Source organism: Protopterus annectens, chromosome 9.part0 (assembly GCF_019279795.1).
Source record: "Protopterus annectens isolate FY-2018-M chromosome 9.part0, PAN1.0, whole genome shotgun sequence".
Lineage (NCBI taxonomy): Eukaryota > Metazoa > Chordata > Ceratodontiformes > Protopteridae > Protopterus > Protopterus annectens.
The window spans coordinates 463152785-463171538 of NC_056743.1; the positions used below are offsets into that span (position 1 = coordinate 463152785).

The 18754-nt window shown below is 36.4% G+C and overlaps 1 protein-coding gene across 1 annotated transcript in view; it reads left to right on the forward strand.

Moving 5' to 3' along the window:
- The window catches only part of LOC122811273 (zinc finger protein 2 homolog), an 89220-nt gene extending 70944 nt beyond the window's left edge, over positions 1-18276 (forward strand). The window contains exon 4 of the mRNA XM_044083005.1: positions 13999-18276. Coding sequence (XP_043938940.1) covers positions 13999-15785 — 1787 coding nt within the window. The 3' untranslated portion in view covers positions 15786-18276. The remainder of the gene's footprint in view (positions 1-13998) is intronic.
- Positions 18277-18754: the final 478 nt, after the last annotated feature.

Sequence of the window (18754 nt, forward strand, 5' to 3'; positions counted from 1 at the left end):
TAATAATGTACCAGGTGCAAGTCTTCTCTTGGTAGAGATATGCTCCACAAGTTTTACAACAGCCATCTTCACGTGGCTTAGCAGATCGTGCTGTGTCAGGCAGTCGATAAGCTGAGAGTGCATGGCCCTTTTGCGAATCTTTAACAGACTAAGTAAAGTGATTGGGCTATAGTTTTCTGTTTTATCTCTTCTGTCGAGCTTTGTGTAAAGGAATTTCTTTCGTTTGTTTCCTTAGCTTTAAAAAGGAACTTTACGTAAGACTTCTTTTTATTATTTTTTTACATAAGATGCAGCAAAATATGTGGTGCAGGTTCTTTTATCACATTGCTGCTAAAATGGAGCTTTGCACTTTCAGTTTATAGAGCATTTTTCCTACAAGGGGTAAGGATGTGGGTTGAAACATAAAGCTGTGGGCAGCTTGACCCCTTTGATCATGGTTATTGAGAGTTCCACAGTGGCTACAATGTTGTAATATGAACAAATTAAAAAAAAAAAAAAAAAGTCATCACATTTATTTGCTGTGCCCTCATGGGGTTGGGGTGGAGTGGTTAGTAGGTCGAAGATGTAGGGGCTATCTAAACATACCGTGGTGTCACCCAGAATTTTGTTTAAAATAGTCTGGAAAGCCGATGGGTTGTATAAATTTGTTGTCTGCAGGTAAGTTAGGTAGCCGTCCTTGACTTTTCTGATTTGCTGCTAACAGGTCCGTCAATATTTCCTATATAGTTTGAGCTTATTTCCCTGTCTTCCTTATATTCTTTCCATGCCTGCTGTCTTTCCGGCCTTCCATATGTCTTATCAAGTAGCAACTCATTGAAGCTATAACTCATTGCATCAATGAGTTTTACACGGTTTGTTTTTTGTAAAATTAAGAACTTATGTCCTGGGTTGTGTGGATATACAGCTCCACAGACTCATTTAGTTCCTAATCGCACAACATAAAGGAAAGGGGAGAAAACAAACCTTGGAAAAGTTCACTGACATGATGAGTTGTGGCTTTGATGAGTATTGTCACTACAAGTAAATAGGTTTTCTTCTTTCATACTTAAGATTCCTCAGTGCTACAGTTATCTATAAAGGTGTGTTCTGATTCTTAGCCTTCTGAAAGGGGGCATATTTTTATAATACACTCTTGATGAATGTGTGTAAAATATGGTATACTAAATTCATATAAGCAGCTTGGTCCACTTCATGGCAGTAATAGTTTCTCCCTTCTGCTGTATGTTAAGATGTTTAAGACTCTCTACTTCTGTAGTTTTTGACTTAAACTGTCTGGGAAGCAGAGGTTTTGTTGGTTAAGATCAAGTCCAGAACTGAATGTTTTTTATCAGTTCTTATAGTGGACTGGATTATTTGGGAGAAACCATGCAAATTTAGGGAGTTGGTGGGTTTTTTTGCACTGCAGGCTTCCCAATCAATACTGAAGTCACCCGTTATGATGGTTTCTCATCGAATATTTTGGGACATTCACTGGAGGATTTTTTCTGCTTTTATGTTATTGCCTGGTGGAATATAGATCCCCACAATGGTTGTGGATTTTTTTGGATTTATTTTAAGATTTGTAAGTATAATTTCTGTGTTGTTAAATTTTGGTACATTAAGGGTATGGAGATTTACCTCAATGTGTAAGATTGCTATTCCTCCTCCACTTTTAGTTTTTCTATCAGCCCTGTACATTGTCTTTTATTTTGGGTTTTAACCAAGTTTCCGTTATGACAACTACACCAGGGGAATGTTTGTCAAGCAGGCATGGAATTCCTATATTTGATGCCTCTGAGGGTCATATTTAGTAAGAATAAGTTGGATTCTGCAGGAGGAAAGCATCGAAAAAGAGCTGCCAGTATAATTCCCTTATTTCTAACCGTACTTGCCTAGCTTCCCCCGCCCTCCCCTTTTCCCAGCGTCCACTTGTTCTGAAATGACAAATTTGAAGTAGTGTTCAGAGTAAAATAAAATATGCTTTGCCAGGGCACTTGTGGTGTTATTCTTTTTAATGTCATATACATGTTCTTATATTTGAGACCTTAAAGCCTGTTCAGTTTTACCTGTGTAGAATGAGTTACACCAGTGACGTAAAGCGCAATACACCACCCCAGTTGTTCTGCAATTAAACTCGCCATTAAAATAAAATATTTTATCCAAAACAGAACAGCTGTTCCCCACACTAATTCACTTGCATTGTGGACAGTGTCCACATGTCTTCATATCACATCTTATTGGATTCAATTTCATCTCCTTTCTCTCTAAAATACCCTTTAAGTTGTTGTTTCTTCTATATACCACAATAGGTTATTCCCCCAATTTCGATACTATTTCACCATATTCCCTAACCTTTCTTATTCTTCTAATGTTAAATCTGTTTGTAAGGTTTTTAATAAGAAATGGTCGATTCTGACTGCTGATGAATGCATTAGAAATACTACTGGGCCCAAGCCTAGATTTTATTTCAAGAATCAAAAGTCGTTGAAACATATGCTGTATTATAAAAATTACAACCCAGTCTTGAAGGTGTTATTGATACTACAAGTTTAGGAACTTTTAGATGTGGGTATTGTAATTTTTGTTCATATATTAATAGTTCTAATGAATTTGTTCATCCATCTACTGGTAAGGTATATGATTTTAAGGTTCATGCAGATTGCATGAGTTGGCAACTAGTATATCTGGCTACATGTAATGTGTGCTTGTCATTCTCTGTTGGCAAAATTGATCAGTTGCTTAGCGACCATATCTGTGAACATGTGTATTGTAATTAAAAATAAAAAACAGAAATCCACTGTCCAAAAGTTTAATAAAAATCAACAAGCACAAAATAACAAGGCAAAGCTTTCAAGTACAAGGCTCTTTTTCAATGTATAATATAAGCAGTGCAAGTCTCTTATTTATATACAATACCAGACAATCGAATGATTGAAAGGTCATATGACAAGTCATGTGATCTTAGGACACATGATTATAAGACTTAAAAAAATATATACAGCAGTTCCAAAGTATGTACATTATATATATTATAATGTTAATAAATATTAATATATAGCCCTGTTACATAAAAGTTAGTGTACAAAAAATCTAAAGTGAAACTCTTACCACGTAAAGCAATATACAAAAAAAAATCATAAAAATCCTGTTTCATTTTTAATACTGGTTTTATACTATTACTAGAGTTAAGCCATGGTAAATTGTCAGCCCTAAAAAAATTAATCCAATTCATATTCCATCAGCTCAGTTTTAATTACTAGATCTCCACCACATGCATCTTGAACTATATTTTACAATATTCTAAATTTAAATTTATTTTCTTGACGATAGGTTATGATATGCTTGCCACAGCATTAGTTTCAGTACCTCTCCGAATATCAGAGAGGTGTGCACATATCTCTCTTTTATAAAAAATATTTTTTTTTATCTGAGATTAATAATATGGCAGATGATTTTTTAAGTAGGTGCTATGACCCTATGGTTATTGAGAATACTGAAAAACTAGTTAAGAGTGAGAGGCATGATTTAGCTAAATTATATCTATATACTCAGACTTGTGAAGTTCGTACCGATAGTAATAATAACTATAGTGTTGGATACATAATGAAGTACAATAGGCATATGGCATTGATTAAGCAAGTTATTGAAAAAAAAATGGAGTATATTAAGCACTAATCCTGAGATTTTCAATATTATGGGTGCCAGACCAAATTTTATATACAAGAAGGAAAATAATTTAAAACCGTATTTATGCTATAAAGATATATATAATGTCAAGAAGAATAATGTACATATAATGAAACCTAGCACCATTCCTTGTCATAATTGTATTCTTTGTAAAGAAATTAATACTGACTTGCATTTTGTACATCCAATGAGAAACTCAAAGAAGAAAGCAACCAAAAACGTAGAACAAAAAACAATAGGTAGCCTTCCGATGGATACAGGACATGGACACCAAAGTTTAGCACTTTTATCCACTTTGTTTCTGTGAACTTCTTCATAAAAACTTTTAACACAGTGTAGATTTGTTAGCAGCTCTTCCTCAGTCAAATTTAGTCACATCAACAGAACTTTTTGGGATGAAAGCGCTAAACTTTGGTGTCCGTGTCCTGTATCCATTGGAAGGCTACCTGTTGTTTTTTGTACATCCAATAAGTCATAAGACATTTATATTTAAAGCATCAGGTACATGCTATACTCCAAATGTGGTCTATTTTGCTAATTGCACTAGGTGCAAATGTTTTTATATAAGAAAGACTGATATTAAATTAAAAGAGAGGATATGTGCACACCTCTCTGATATTCAGAGGGATACTGAAACTAATGCTCTTGCAAAGCATATCATAACCTGTGGTCAAGAACATAAATTTAAGTTTAGTATATTGCAAAATATATTTCAAGATGCACATGGTGGAGATCTGTAACTAAAACTGAGGTGATGGAATATAAATGGATTAATTTTTTTAGGGCTGACAAATTACCAGGGCTTAACTCTAGCAATAGTATAAAACCAGTATTAAAAATGAAACAGGATTTTTTTATGATTTTTTTTATATATTGCTTTACTTGATGTAAGAGTTTTACCTTATATTTTTTGTACACTAACTTTTATGCAACTGGGTTATTTATTAATATTTATTAACATTTATAAACTATATAATGTACATACCTTGAGATTACTTATATATTTTTTTAATTCTTATGAACATGTGTCCTAAGATCACATGACTTTTGTCATATGACCTTTCATTCATTTGACTGGCTGGTATTTTATATTAATAAGAGACTTACACGGCTTATGTTATACATTGAAAAAGAGTCCTGTACTCAAAAGCTTTGCCTTGTTATTTTGTGCTTGTTGATTTTTGTTAAACTTTTGGACGTTGGACTTCTGGATTTTATTTTTATTTGGATTTTGACTCTTTCCTTTGAAGTCCTTAAACCGCTAGAGAAGTTTGTTACCAACGTATATTGCATTAAGAAGTTAGAGGAAAGATACATTCATGGGTGTAGCGCATTCATTCACCATTTTGTTTATACAGCTCATTAAAAATAATTCTAGGGTAGGTGATGTTAAAAACAGGGTGGGGCAAGCTGAGTTAAGGTGGATTGTGCTATTACAAGCTGACAAAGGGTCTGGCCTTAACGAAGCAGTTCCCCTGAAACCTTATCCTAGATCACGTGATTTAGTTAAGTGAGACAGGATACTTTGTATTTACTATGTTTTGAAATTTTATATTGTCATGTGATTAGAAATACTGATTTTTATTGGTCTATCTGTATATTTCATTTGTATTTAAGTTGTTTGATTAAGCTTGATTTTATGATCTAAAGAAGTGAATTTTTACTCGTAAGTGCACATCTATTCTTTGGTACACATTATGCCAGTGATTTTACTATCACAGTGCTGGATGGGCACTTCATAAATTGTTAAGAATGGAAAAATATTTGATATATCCTTGGTGTGCTGGCACAGAAGTTAAGGTGCAGGATTATCAGCTGGTAGCCTTGGATTCAAAACCTGGCTGAGGAACAATTTGGCAGCAGCATATCTGTGCGGAAGAAAGGCCTGACGATCTACTTCCATAATACATGGCACAAAAACCCTGTTGGAATGAGTTGATTTCGACTCGGAGCAGTTTCTTCATTGCTGATATATATGTATACAATATATTTTACAGTTGAAGTTTACAATTTGGTATAGACAACACTTTTAAAACACACAGATATTAACAAGATAAACTGCAACACTCCTTATTTAATATATTGCTTATGTAAGTTCCATTTCATATTAAGATTTTGCCTGTCTGTTGTTGGCAGTTTACCTACATGTGGTTGAATCACAGTTTTCAACTCAACATTTAACAAAAATAAATATCAAAAACAGTTTATAAAAAAAAAATGAATAAAAAACAGTCAATTGTTTTGGCATGCCTTTCTGCACTCCCACCCCTCTAAATTATATGTACTGTCCACTTGGTCACACTACAGTGGAGAAAATGACATAACCCCTTGGAATGCACTCTGGTGGCTCACACAATACAGCACATTACAGTGAAACGTGCAGCAACATTAAGTTTTTAAAATATAGCTTCTCAACAACTAATGTGTCAACAGACTTGTAGGTAAGCTACTGTTGACATACACATCCTTATTTGTAAGCAGTGTTTAGACCTTAAGGTAGTTTTTAACAGTGGGACATTTCCTGTCATTCTCTTTTCACTAAATTAAATTGTTTATTATAAAAACCATGGAATGACACGACAACCCCTCTATTGCATGTAGTCACCCAAAATTCATCAGACAAGGTGAGCATTACACTTCCTGCTGCTCCCTCAAACCAAAACAATTGTTCCTCGAGGGAAACGCATGTTCAGCTGAGGATGCTTAAAAACATACTGTCCTGCCCAAAGTGCAAATATTTTTGGCACACAAAAGTAAGCAGACAAGCCGAGCATTACATTTATTTCCTGTCCCTCTTCCTGACACTTGAAAATCCAGTCACCTGCCCAAAGTACAAATACTGTTTGGATCCCAGAAATTCAGCTGACAAGCTGAGCATTACACTGACTTCCCACCCATCTCTCAAACCAAGACATTTGTGTCCCAAAGGGAAATGTTCAGCTGAGGATGGTTGAAAACCTGCTGTCCTGTCCAAAGTGCAAATACCGTGCATGTTATGTAATTATTTTTGCTTTTAATCCCATGATATTTTAAGGATACATTGCAGGAGTATGGAAAGCCTTGTTTAAGTTGAGCAGAAATGGCATCTTGCCGTTCTTCCATCACCAGGAATAATAGTTCAACAAACTGCAACGGCCCTAATAATTAGCATCTCTTAGAAGTTAAAACTCCTTAGAAATTGGCAGCATTCCTTCTTGATGTACTGTTTTACACACATATTTTTTAGCAGATAGCTTGCTCTTCTCATTGTTTGAGTCAACCTGCTCCATTTGTCCTCGCTTTGCTTTGGTTCACTACACTCACCTACCCTAATCCCAGTTCTCACCCAGCCCTCTCTATCTACATTCATTCTATCCAGTCTCCATCCCTCAGTCCTAATTATTCAGTCACATCATATCAAACGCCTCTTCCTTCTCACTCTATCAGATTAATTCCATTTATCTTCTTACCTTCACTACATCTATTTTCCTTCCCACATCCTCCACCTCTACTATCTGTAACTCTAAACAATTCTTCTATAAAGCCAACTTGTACGCCCATCACCTGCTTCATGTAACTTCTACCTATCAAACTATCTTCTCAAAATATCCTTTCTACTTTGTTCCCCACCCAAGTGTTTAACAGCTGGTACGCTCAATAAACTTTCAAGCTTTATCTCGCTTTCCACCCTTGTTCTCTTCAAATTAGCATACTGAAATCCCATTCTGTAACCTACTGCCAGTAACACCTCACTATATATCCCACTTGGACACTTTTTCTGTTGTCTCTCTTACTGTCTGTTTATACCTCTTGAAACCAGCCCACCTTTTCAATACGGTTATCTGTTATCATCTCCTATCCATTATCTCTAGCCATCCTTGCTTACTCCACATCAGTACATTTCTTAACTCTTCCTGTTTAATTTCCATCAGCAATACTTAATCTAAACAATACAAACCTCCATTTCCTAAAAGAAGTTCACATATTTAACATTGTTTATATTCACTTGTACAAAAAACACCTTCCTACACACACCATTAACCCCAAACCTCTTACATGCCTTAAAATATAAGCAAAAAGTTATTCCAATCTTATTCCTCACAGTCTCTGCAGCACAGCATAGTATGCAGCAACATTCACCCAACTCAAGACCAACAACCTAAATGTGTGCCAGTCTAGTGGTAACAGCCCCCCCCCCCAATCAACCAAGCCGAAATATTCATCAGCTAATCTTAGTCTGCATTATCAGCCTTTGTTGCATCCATAATAAATTTAAAAAAGAGTTTCATGCAAGGATAGACAAGTTCCCCCCCCCCCCCCCCAAACATAATAATAATGTCTGAAACCTGGTTAACACAGCACACTAAAAAGATGAAGAAATCCGTCAACCTGGCCATAATATACTGAAACTAGATATGAAAAAGAAAAGGGGTGGGGTGTCACCCTACTTTTCGAAAACACCCTCAGCCTGCCTTTCTACTTCACAAATCCCCTACCCATACAAAACGCTAAGGTACTAGTTTCATCACTTAAATTAATCGTTATAAAAAATATGTGTAATATTTACTTATTTATTGACATTTGATTACCAGAAAAGCTGACTGGGTAGAAGCCCGTTTTCAGTGGAAGCCCGGGGCGAAAAGCACCAGTATAATAGCAATAGCTGTCTATATCATCCCTGGGCAATAACATTTCAATTGCAGGAGAAATGTTTAACCGGGCAGCAAGCACTTTAAAATAGGAAACACTCATTCTAGGTGACGTGACGTGAACATAGTCTCAAGGCAGAAGATTAATAATGTGAGACCCAGCAATGTCGTGAGGTTTTATGGCTTTAATCAACTCATAACCACTCCTACCAGACTAAATAAAACCTTTCACATGCATACAACCTTAGACGGGATACTCACAAATGATCCAGATAAAATCATATCTCCTTGCTCCCTATCTCACTGCCTGAGTGATCACTCTCCTACTTTTATCTTCAGAGGCAGGACAAATATACATAAACACCAAATTCATTTACAAGTACAGTCTTTCATCATTTAACAAAGACTTTTCATCTCAACCCTTAAAATGCTAAGCTGGAAACCATTAATATTCCTCTTCCTGGAATAGTCATTTTTCAACTCATCTTTCCTAGATCTCCTTAATGCCCAGGCCCCTTTTTTTATGTCAAGAAGAACAAACACAAAACCACCCTCTAGCTATCTAAAGAAACTAAATGGATAAATAAACTAAATGGATAAAGCATGACATCTTTAGTAAAACAAACAAGAAAAAGAAACTAAATGGATAAAGCATGACCTCTTTAGTAAAAAAAAAAAAATCTCCCAGAACAACAACATTATAGACACCTCAGAAGTACTACTAAATCCAAAATTAAGAATGGTTAAAAAAAAATAAAAACTTTGTAAAGATCCAAAACTCAAACATAACCCAAAGCTTTTTGGTCTGCAATAAATAACCTCTTACATCCTGGCAAATCCTCCCAACCTAGCCCTGCTACTGCCCCAGACACACCAAATATAGTCACACAGTTTAACTCTCATTTCATTTAAACTGCAGCCTCTCTTCTCAAAGATGTAACCACTACTGTTACTCCCTCTGCTGAATTCTATATCCGTCTTTAATTTCACATCAGTCCCCACTTCTTAGATTAAAAACTCCTTTCTAAGTTAAAATCTAAGACCCTTGCTCCTGATAACTTACCATCTGAATACGTGTAACTTGGTGCTGATGTCCCAGGCCATTCTATATACATTCTTATGAATTGCTTATTAAAAGAAAACTATGTACCCTCTCTATGGATAAAAATCATATCTTCTCACTTCACAAAGGAGGTAACTCCATAGAACTCTAACTGTAGACCTGTCACCATCCTGTCTCCTCTTGCCAAGGTGCTTGAGAAGTGCATTCAGACTCATCTATAAATAAACCAAGTCAAATTCTCTGTGTTCCTCCAAAAGGCACAAAACCCCACTAAAATGGCAAAGACTTTTAATCCATTTCAAGTTTAACATTTCAGTGGTGTTTTGTAGATTTTTGTACATACACAGAAAATTTGATTTTGTTACATTGTTGTCATTTATTTTCTTAACCAATGAAAACACAGTTTTTGGCGATCATTTCCTTAAATACATAACTGACAGTAACCTACTAATACCCTTACAACATGGTTTCTGCCCTCACCATAGCACTACTTCAGCACTCAAACTTCTCTACCACAATAAACCACAGTACAAATGATAGAAACCTTGTTTCTGTTGGTTTCTTGGGCCTTTCAAAAGCATTTAGTATTGTTTCCCATCCTAGCCTCTTGCAATGACTCTCTAAGCTGGGACTAAGCATATCTCCTATTACCTGATCCGACAGATCCCAGCAGTTAAATGGACGAATAACTACTTGGGCTTTCTTCCTGTCACATTAGGGGTAACAAAGGGATCAGTACTTGGACCCCTACTCTTCAATATCTTTAGAAATGATCTGCATGCAGCTAAAAACTTACAACCCTAGTTTAATAAGCTGACAATTAATTTGCAGTGCCCCCAACCTCACTACACGAAGTAAAAAAACACATTTTTTTCATCTGTTGAATCTTGGTTAACTAACTTTCATCTCCTCCTAATCTGATTCAGCTCCAAGCAAAACACTGCCAACAAAGTGCTAAATCACCTGTACTAATAACACAGACATTGAACTGATATCATCCTACCACGCTATAAGGAGCAATCACTGATGAAAACCTGAAGTTCAGCCTACTTATTAAAGAAGGTATCAAAGTCTACCAAAAACTGGATGCCTTATGCAGAGGTGCTCCTTATTTTACTACTTATACTAGAAAACATGTTGCCTCAACTTACCTTCTCCCCACTTTGCTGTATACCACTCCCATTCTGACTAACTTATATGCAGTCCAGATTGTCTTACTAGAACAATGCTACAGGAATATAGCAAAATTTGTTACCAACAAGCCTTACAAAACCCATCACTGCTTGGCATTAAAGCAACTGTCATGGCATGAACATCCTAACACTATTCCAACTTGCAACAGCTTTCAACCTTATCTAAAACCCAACTCACTGTCCTTCCCTAAAAACACCTTACGACAATACTCTCCAAATAGAGTCCCTCATTCCACTGATAAGTTCCTGTAACAACCAAATCTAATAACTATTCTGGTAACTGTCTTTACTCCACATACGCCTGTAAGCTAATAGAACACCTTGCCATTTGAAATCGAAGAACTCAGTAGAAGTGAAACCTTCAAAGACAAACTCAGACTCTACTTCAAAAATAAGTGGCTATGAGCCACTCCGGTGGAGTAGAGGGAAAAAGCCCTAGCTATGGCCCAGCTGTCCCTGGTTTGATTAGTGGCTCAGGCGATTGACAGAGCATCAGGGAATGGATGTGCATGCCCATTTTAGGTGGGATGGCAGATGTTGGTATGATCCCTGAGTGGAGGTGTGGTCCAAAGAGAGGAATTGCCTTCAGATGTAATCAGTGAGAGTGGGGATGGGGGAAGAGAGCGGGTAGGGCATAAACAACCCCCCCACGATGGAAGCACTGACAAGTTGAACCCCCAGGACCCACTTAGTATCCACAATCAGCCCCAGCAAACTGGAGTAAGTCCAGGGAAGGTAGCTAAAGTAAATGGTAGACGTGACAAACATAGGGCACTGAGGGTCGGTCTGCTAACGAGGTTCAAGGGGACTAAAAAAAATAATTGTTTATGTCCCTACTGCATCCCTGACTAAAAGACTACTTACTCTACCCTTTCTACATCCTGCAAACTGTCTTCCTCTTGTATAGTATTCTAACTACTCTCCAGTTATCTGTCATGCACCAAAATGCATTTGGAACCTTCTCTGTACTTTGTCTCTCCCTATCTCAGCCAAACTCTTACTGCTTTTTTCTTCTTATTTTCTCCTTAGAAGTACATATAAATGTAACACTCTTAGTGCTTTTGTGTACTATTAACTGTACTTTAATTATTATATAACTTAGTATTAATTAATACTACTCACAAGCCACACCAATTCTCATTCCCCCTAGAACCAAACTCCACAGCACTGCACATGCTCTGTCACACCAATTCTCATTCCCCCTAGAACCAAACTACACAGCACTGCACATGCTCTGTCACACCAAATGTCATTCCCCCTAGAACCAAACTACACAGCACTGCACATGCTCTGTCACACCAAATGTCATTCCCCCTAATACCAAACTCCACAGCACTGCACATGCTCTGTCACACCAAATGTCATTCCCCCTAGAACCAAACTACATAGCACTGCACATGCTTAGTCACACCAAATGTCATTCCCCCTAGAACCAAACTCCACAGCACTGCACATGCTCTGTCACACCAAATGTCATTCCCCGTAGAACCAAACTCCACAGCACTGCACATGCTTTCTCAACTCAGGCACCTACTCCTTGGCAAGCTCTCCCCATCGACATTAAGGAAATCGGCACTTCTTCCAAATTCAGAATGCAACTCGAGAAGCACTTCTTCATCCAAACTAAATGCTCCTGTTTCAACACAGGATGGACCTACTTCTGTTCATCGAAATTACAGTTTATCAAAGAACAGAAGTATGAACCCAATTCTGTAAAAATGCATTTAAGCGAAAATGCACTTTCGCAAATCACATTTCACTGATAACACTGTACAGTGGGGATAAGGAATATACTCTTTTTCCCCACTGTAGTGCAATCTCTGAGTTAGTATATTTAAGTAGCGGGGACGTGGTGGGTGCAGGGGGTGCTGGTTATCGGTGAAGTGTGATTCATGAAAGTGCATTTTCGCTTAAATGCACTTTCGCAGAATTGGGTTCGTACTTCTGTTCATCGAAGAACAGAAGCAGACCCCACTGGACATATCACCTAACTTAACTCCTTTGAGTCTGTTCTCCTCTCTCAAGATTCACTGAAGATTGACCCAATTTATAAACTAATGTGTATATTGTATGTTACACTCTGCTTGATTGTACATTGCACTGTACATGTTCACTAGAAAATATATACACAGTTTTATCTGTGTAATTAGTTTGAACTACTCTGTTGTTGCTTTGATTTCTGTATTTTTTGTTTGTGAAATGTTTTGTATTTCCCTAAGGCTGAGCCTGAAATTGGTCAGTATTGATCAGCACACTACCCCAGTAAACAAAACTATATAAATGAATAAGTAAATAGACCTACATTTACTTTTGGTGATCCCAAGATCTTTTAAACTATTTTATGGCCCCACTTTACATTGTAATTCAGGATGTGGTAATATATATGATATTATTATTACTGCTGATATTGTTAAATTTATAAATATTTGTCTTCTATTGTATCTCATTGTATTCTTATTGTTGTTTTTGTGGAGATTTTCTCCCCGGGCCTCCACTGAAAAAAGGTTATGCCCAGTTGGACCATCCCAGTTAACAAATGTCAGATAAATACATAATAAATACATTTCAGTGTAACTGTATTTGTGTAAACTGTTTTATGGAGCTTTTCTACGCGAGTCTCTTCTGCAAAGGAGTAACTTTTTTAACCCAGTCAGACCAACCCAGTAACCAAATACCAATAAATAAATAACTAGTTAGTTATTTATTTAACATTTGTTAACCGGGAAAGTCCGACTTGGAACAAAGCCAGTTTTCAGTGGAGACCCAGGGAGAAACGCTCCAAACACATGTCTTTGTAATGTGGGAGGAAACCCACATGAACGCAGGGAGGACATGCAGACTCCGCGTAGAAGGCACTCCAGCTGAGAGTTGAACTGGAGAACCTCTTGCTGTGAGGCGACAATGCTACCGCTGCACCACTGCGCCATCCAAGTAGTCATCTGTCATTCTTTTGATCAGTTCCCAAAAATGAGAGCATCATAAATTATTTTTTGTAATAATCCATATGTAACTTCATTAAAATTTTGAACAGTACTACAGATTTATAGGGAAAGGAGATGGAATACAGGGAAAATTGACAAGACATTTAAAACTGGTGGTTATCTGAAGAAGATATGCAGAGTACAGAGAAAGAAATGAAGCAGGTTATGGGTATAATTCCAGGAATCTGATAAAAGAGCTGATATTCACATAGGGTTGTTGATGCTGCAGAATCTGTGTAGTATTACTTTGTAAAGATGATCACTCACATAGTGATGAAATATACATGATTTTTGTAGAACAATTACTGGATAGATAAATCTTTGGCAATTTATTGTTTGCTCAAATGAGATAAGTAAGTGTGCATATTTTGTGTAAAACTGAATAGATACCCTTTATGCTAAAGAAAAAACACTAATTTGATTATTATGATGTTGGGATATAAAATTAATTAAATCTCTCTTTTAAGTTTGCAGGTGGACTGAATGTGAGATTCAGAGTCAGTTGTCATTTTCAAAACATCATATGAATTCCAAATGCAGTGATAAAATAACTGTTAAAAGGCACAAGACTGCTGATACAGGAAACCAACATCATAAAGGTGTGGATTTTGACACAAGTTTCAGCCAGGAAAATAAGCGGAAAAACAATCTGCAAACGCGTGAAGTAAAAACATTATGCAGGTATAGCAAATGTGAAAAGAGTTTCACACTTTCATTTATGCTAAGTTCCCATTATCATGCTAAAACCAGAGAGAGAGTAAGAAAAGGTTTCCAGTCCCATCGCAGCCTTAACACTTTTAGAAAATTCAGAGGAATTAAGAAAAGGAAAAAGTGTAAGAATAATGTAGGCACACAGGAGGAAGTCTTCATTGGAAGGAAGCCCCTAAAATTTTCCACCTATATCAAGAGCTTCATACAGAAGTATAAGCCCATGCAGGACGCAACTCTCCATGCAGGGGAAAGACCATATAAATGTGCAAGATGTGATAAAACTTTCAAGCACAAGGGCCACCTTGCAGCACATAATAAAACCTGTACTGGGGGATTATACAAATGTGCCACATGTGGCAAGACCTTTACACAGAAGTACTATCTCCCAGTTCATGAACGGTACCACACTGGGGAGACGCCATTTAAATGTGCCACTTGTGGCAAATTTTTTATTCAGAAACGCAGTCTTATAGTACATGAAAAAATTCACGCTGGAAATAAAGCCTTTAAATGTGCTACATGTGGCAAGAGTTTTGTACGGAAGGGTGAGCTCACAGTCCACGAGAAAAGCCACAGTGGAGAGAAGCCATATAAATGTACAGTTTGTGGCAACAGTTTTACATTAAAACACAGTCTTAGAATCCATGAGAAAATACACAATGGAAATAAATCATATAAATGTGTCACATGTGGCAAGAACTTTACTTGGAAGAGCAATCTTACAGCTCATGAGAAACTACACACAGGAAATAAATGCTTTAAATGTGTCATATGTGCCAAGACTTTTACACAGGAGAAATACCTTGCAGTCCACAAGAAGACACATACTGGGGAGAAGCCATATAAATGCACCATATGTGGGAAGAGTTTCAAAGTCAAGCACTATTTCATAATTCATAATAAAATCCACAATGAAGAGATGCAATATGTGTGTGCTACATGTGGCAAGAGCTTTACCTTGAAGGGCAGCCTTACAGCCCATGAGAAAATCCATACTGGAACTAAATCCTATAAATGTGCCACATGTGGGAAGAGTTTTACACAAAAGGGTCAGCTCACAATCCATGAGAGAAGCCACAGTGGGGAGAAACCATATAAGTGTGTAGCATGTGGCAAAAGTTTCACACAGAAGGGTCATCTTACAGTTCATGAAAAGATCCACACTGGCAATAAAGCTTATAAATGTACCATATGTGGCAAGAATTTTACACAGAAGGGTCAGCTTACAGTCCATGAGAAAAGCCACAGTGGAGAGAAACCATATAAATGTTCAGTTTGTGGCAAGAGTTGTACATTAAAACACAGTCTTACAGTCCATGAGAAGCTCCACACTGGCAGTAAGTCCTATAAATGTGTCACATGTGGCAAGAGTTTTATGTGGAAGAGCAACCTTACAGCCCATGAAAAAACCCACTGTAAGTTTAAGCAGAAAGGCAATGCCAGTGAAAAAAGAAGGGAAAGATTACTGGAATTGAATACATCCCGAAGCTCAAGTGAGTATCGTCATGCGGTAGACTCTGATTCCCGAATCAAAACTAGATGATACATACAGAATTACATGTATATTTCAGCATGTATGTATATTTATACATACATACAAAAACTCATTCATGTATATCATGAAAAAAGGTTGAATAAAGTGTCCATTTCTGGCATAGGCTGTGGAATGGAACCATACCTGGAAAAAGAGAGCATTTATACCACAAGTATAGGCTATGTTGTTAGTGTCCCCCCATAGAAAGCAACAGCCCACAAATGTTTTGTCTGGCAAACTAGAGACTTAGAGATGTTAATGCAGACAGTAGATGAAACATTACAAAACAAAGCCAGAACTTCCACAATCAGGATATACAGCAAAAGTAAGAAATGGCATGAGAGAGACAGATAAATACATGCTCAAGAAAAATTGTCAAATAAGATAATTAATAGAAAAAGTAATACCTATACAAAGGAATGATCATGGGGGGGGGGGGGGGTGTGTGACCAAGAAAGTGCTATAAGAGAAAGAACAAAAACATAAAGTAATTAAAATACAAAAAAAAAAGCATGGACTCAGTAAATCCAAAGAGAAGAAGCGCAGAATCAAGAAAAAAGAGGCGTTACATATACATCACATGTGTGTGTGTATGTGCGTGTGCAAAAAAGAAGGCTGTATTAATAAACATCACTACCACTTCAAGATGGATACATTCAAAGGCACTCAGATGTCAGATTATATATAGAGAGAGAATAAAAATGACTAAATAGAATGCAGTACAAGTCACATAGTTCAGTGGTATAAAAAGCAAGACATTGATGTGATAGAACAACTGAGAAGTGAAGTAGTCATTACAGAAAACTTCCCAATGTGATGAGTTAAATGCTCAAAAAAACATGGCACAAGATCCAGTGTAGGAGACTAAGTACAGATGTGCCACAAAACATGTTAGAACCACTATCAGGAGACTCATATTAAAACCAGATTAAGGTTATGCTGTGGGAGAAAGAGCTGAGGACAAAACAAAATTAATAAGAAATTATTAACCAAGAAGAGAATAACATAAGGAAAAAGCTCACTTGACCTAATAGAATTGATCAGATACGTTAATGTAGATGAGAGGAAGAAATTACAGAAAGTATAAAAGACACATGGAGTGTTAGAAGATTGATGAAAAGATCAGTACAGTAAATGGAGCTATTAAGAGAGAGCCGTGTGTTGTAACAAAGTCAGTAGGATATACTACTGTGGTATCATGAAAGTAGAGAGTAACAATAAAAAAGCAAGTAGAATGCCACTGCGGTAGCACTGATTTGAGAGAACTATAATACAATTAAAAATAATCATCATTACTATCAAAAATACAGAAAAGGAATAGATCATTGAAAATTCTTCAAAAGAATAAAAAAAAAGTACATTTTTAAAACAAATTACGAAATGTTACACACCGCTAGCAACAGTGTGAAAATCTCAGCACAAAAAGAAAATGCAGAAGGTATACACAGTAATATAAAGACAATAAATGCAAATTAAAAAAAATATTAATGATTTGAATAATGTTTTAGGGGGTGGTGACAGTAGACACACACCCAAATGGAAGAAACGAATACATTCTGGAGAAACCTTGCAAAGGTTTATGTAGCAATGACACTGACATCATACTTTGAGTAAAAGAGTATGAAGTACTACACTTGATTGCATTGAAGTGGAGTGAAGTAACTGTCACTAAGACTTTGACATAGTAATGATTTTTCTCTGGAAAACCCAAAGTCCAGACACTGTATCTACCTTCTGGCTTAATCTACTACCATCTGTATATTGTGATTTAGTCTTGAATAAGAATTATCAAGGTATAAACCCTGAAGTTGTCATTATTCTGGCTGACATTGGGGAAAACAGTATTCTTTGAAAATGAACCTTCAGGCCATCCTAAGTACTATCAGCTAATAAACTTGCCTTCTCATAATGTATGAGTTGTGTACATCAGTTTATGAAAATAGATTCTATGGTCATTTAGATAAAAACTCGGGCTTAGCAATAGAACAAAAGATAAAGGAACGTCATGAAACCAACGACCATCTCTTACATTAAAAAAAAACTATTGGTGGCAAAGTTGTTAAAGAAGTAAAGCATTGTAATCACTGAAAAACAAAAATACTTTTGAATCTTGTTATTAAAACCTTAAAAAAAAAATATTTATATATATATATATATATATATATATATATATATACATAGAGCTTGTGCTTTGATACACAAAGGTGCACTTTTTTCAGAGAAATAACAGTCATCTCCTAGGATTCTTTTTATAATATACTTAGTTAACCTACGCTTCAGTGTTTCCTCAGCCCAGTGGTTAATTGATTAATAGCTGTATTATAAAAGGATCCTGAGGACTATTTGAAGATGTATTTGTAAATTAGTAAGTATGAAACTGGTAACCATTCTGATTTTATATTTAGTTGCTTATAAGTTTTAATACATATTTGAGGTTACTTTTTAAATGTTTATTCCTGTACCATCATTTACTAAATAAAGCCATAACAGAAAGCTGTAAACCCTGTAACCCAGGTATGACATGGATTGATTAAAGAAATGCATTTGATAGTATTTTACATTTTTGGATTGTATCATACTTAAAGATATGTAAAATACACAGTATGTCAATAAATAGCTAGCGATAATGTCAGAAATCAGGAAAGTAACCAGTGAAGTACAGCAGAGGGCTATTTTCAGTGCAGTACTTTATATTTAGTGTGTTTGTCTCAGACATATATGAGGAACAGATAACAGGCTTATTGTCTTTGCTAATGGCACAAAGATAGGTGCAGCAGTGAAGGACTGGGACAGTCTGATGAAGGATTTGGCAAGGCAGACATATGGGCAATAAGGGAACAGTTGATCCTATTTTAAACCAATGCAAAGTAAAGCCCTTGGGTGAAGAAAATGGCGTCGGCTGCATCTTTTATACCCCTAATGACCTGACTTCAGGGAAGGGGCGACAGCAACCGACGCAGGACCCAAGACTTTGGAAT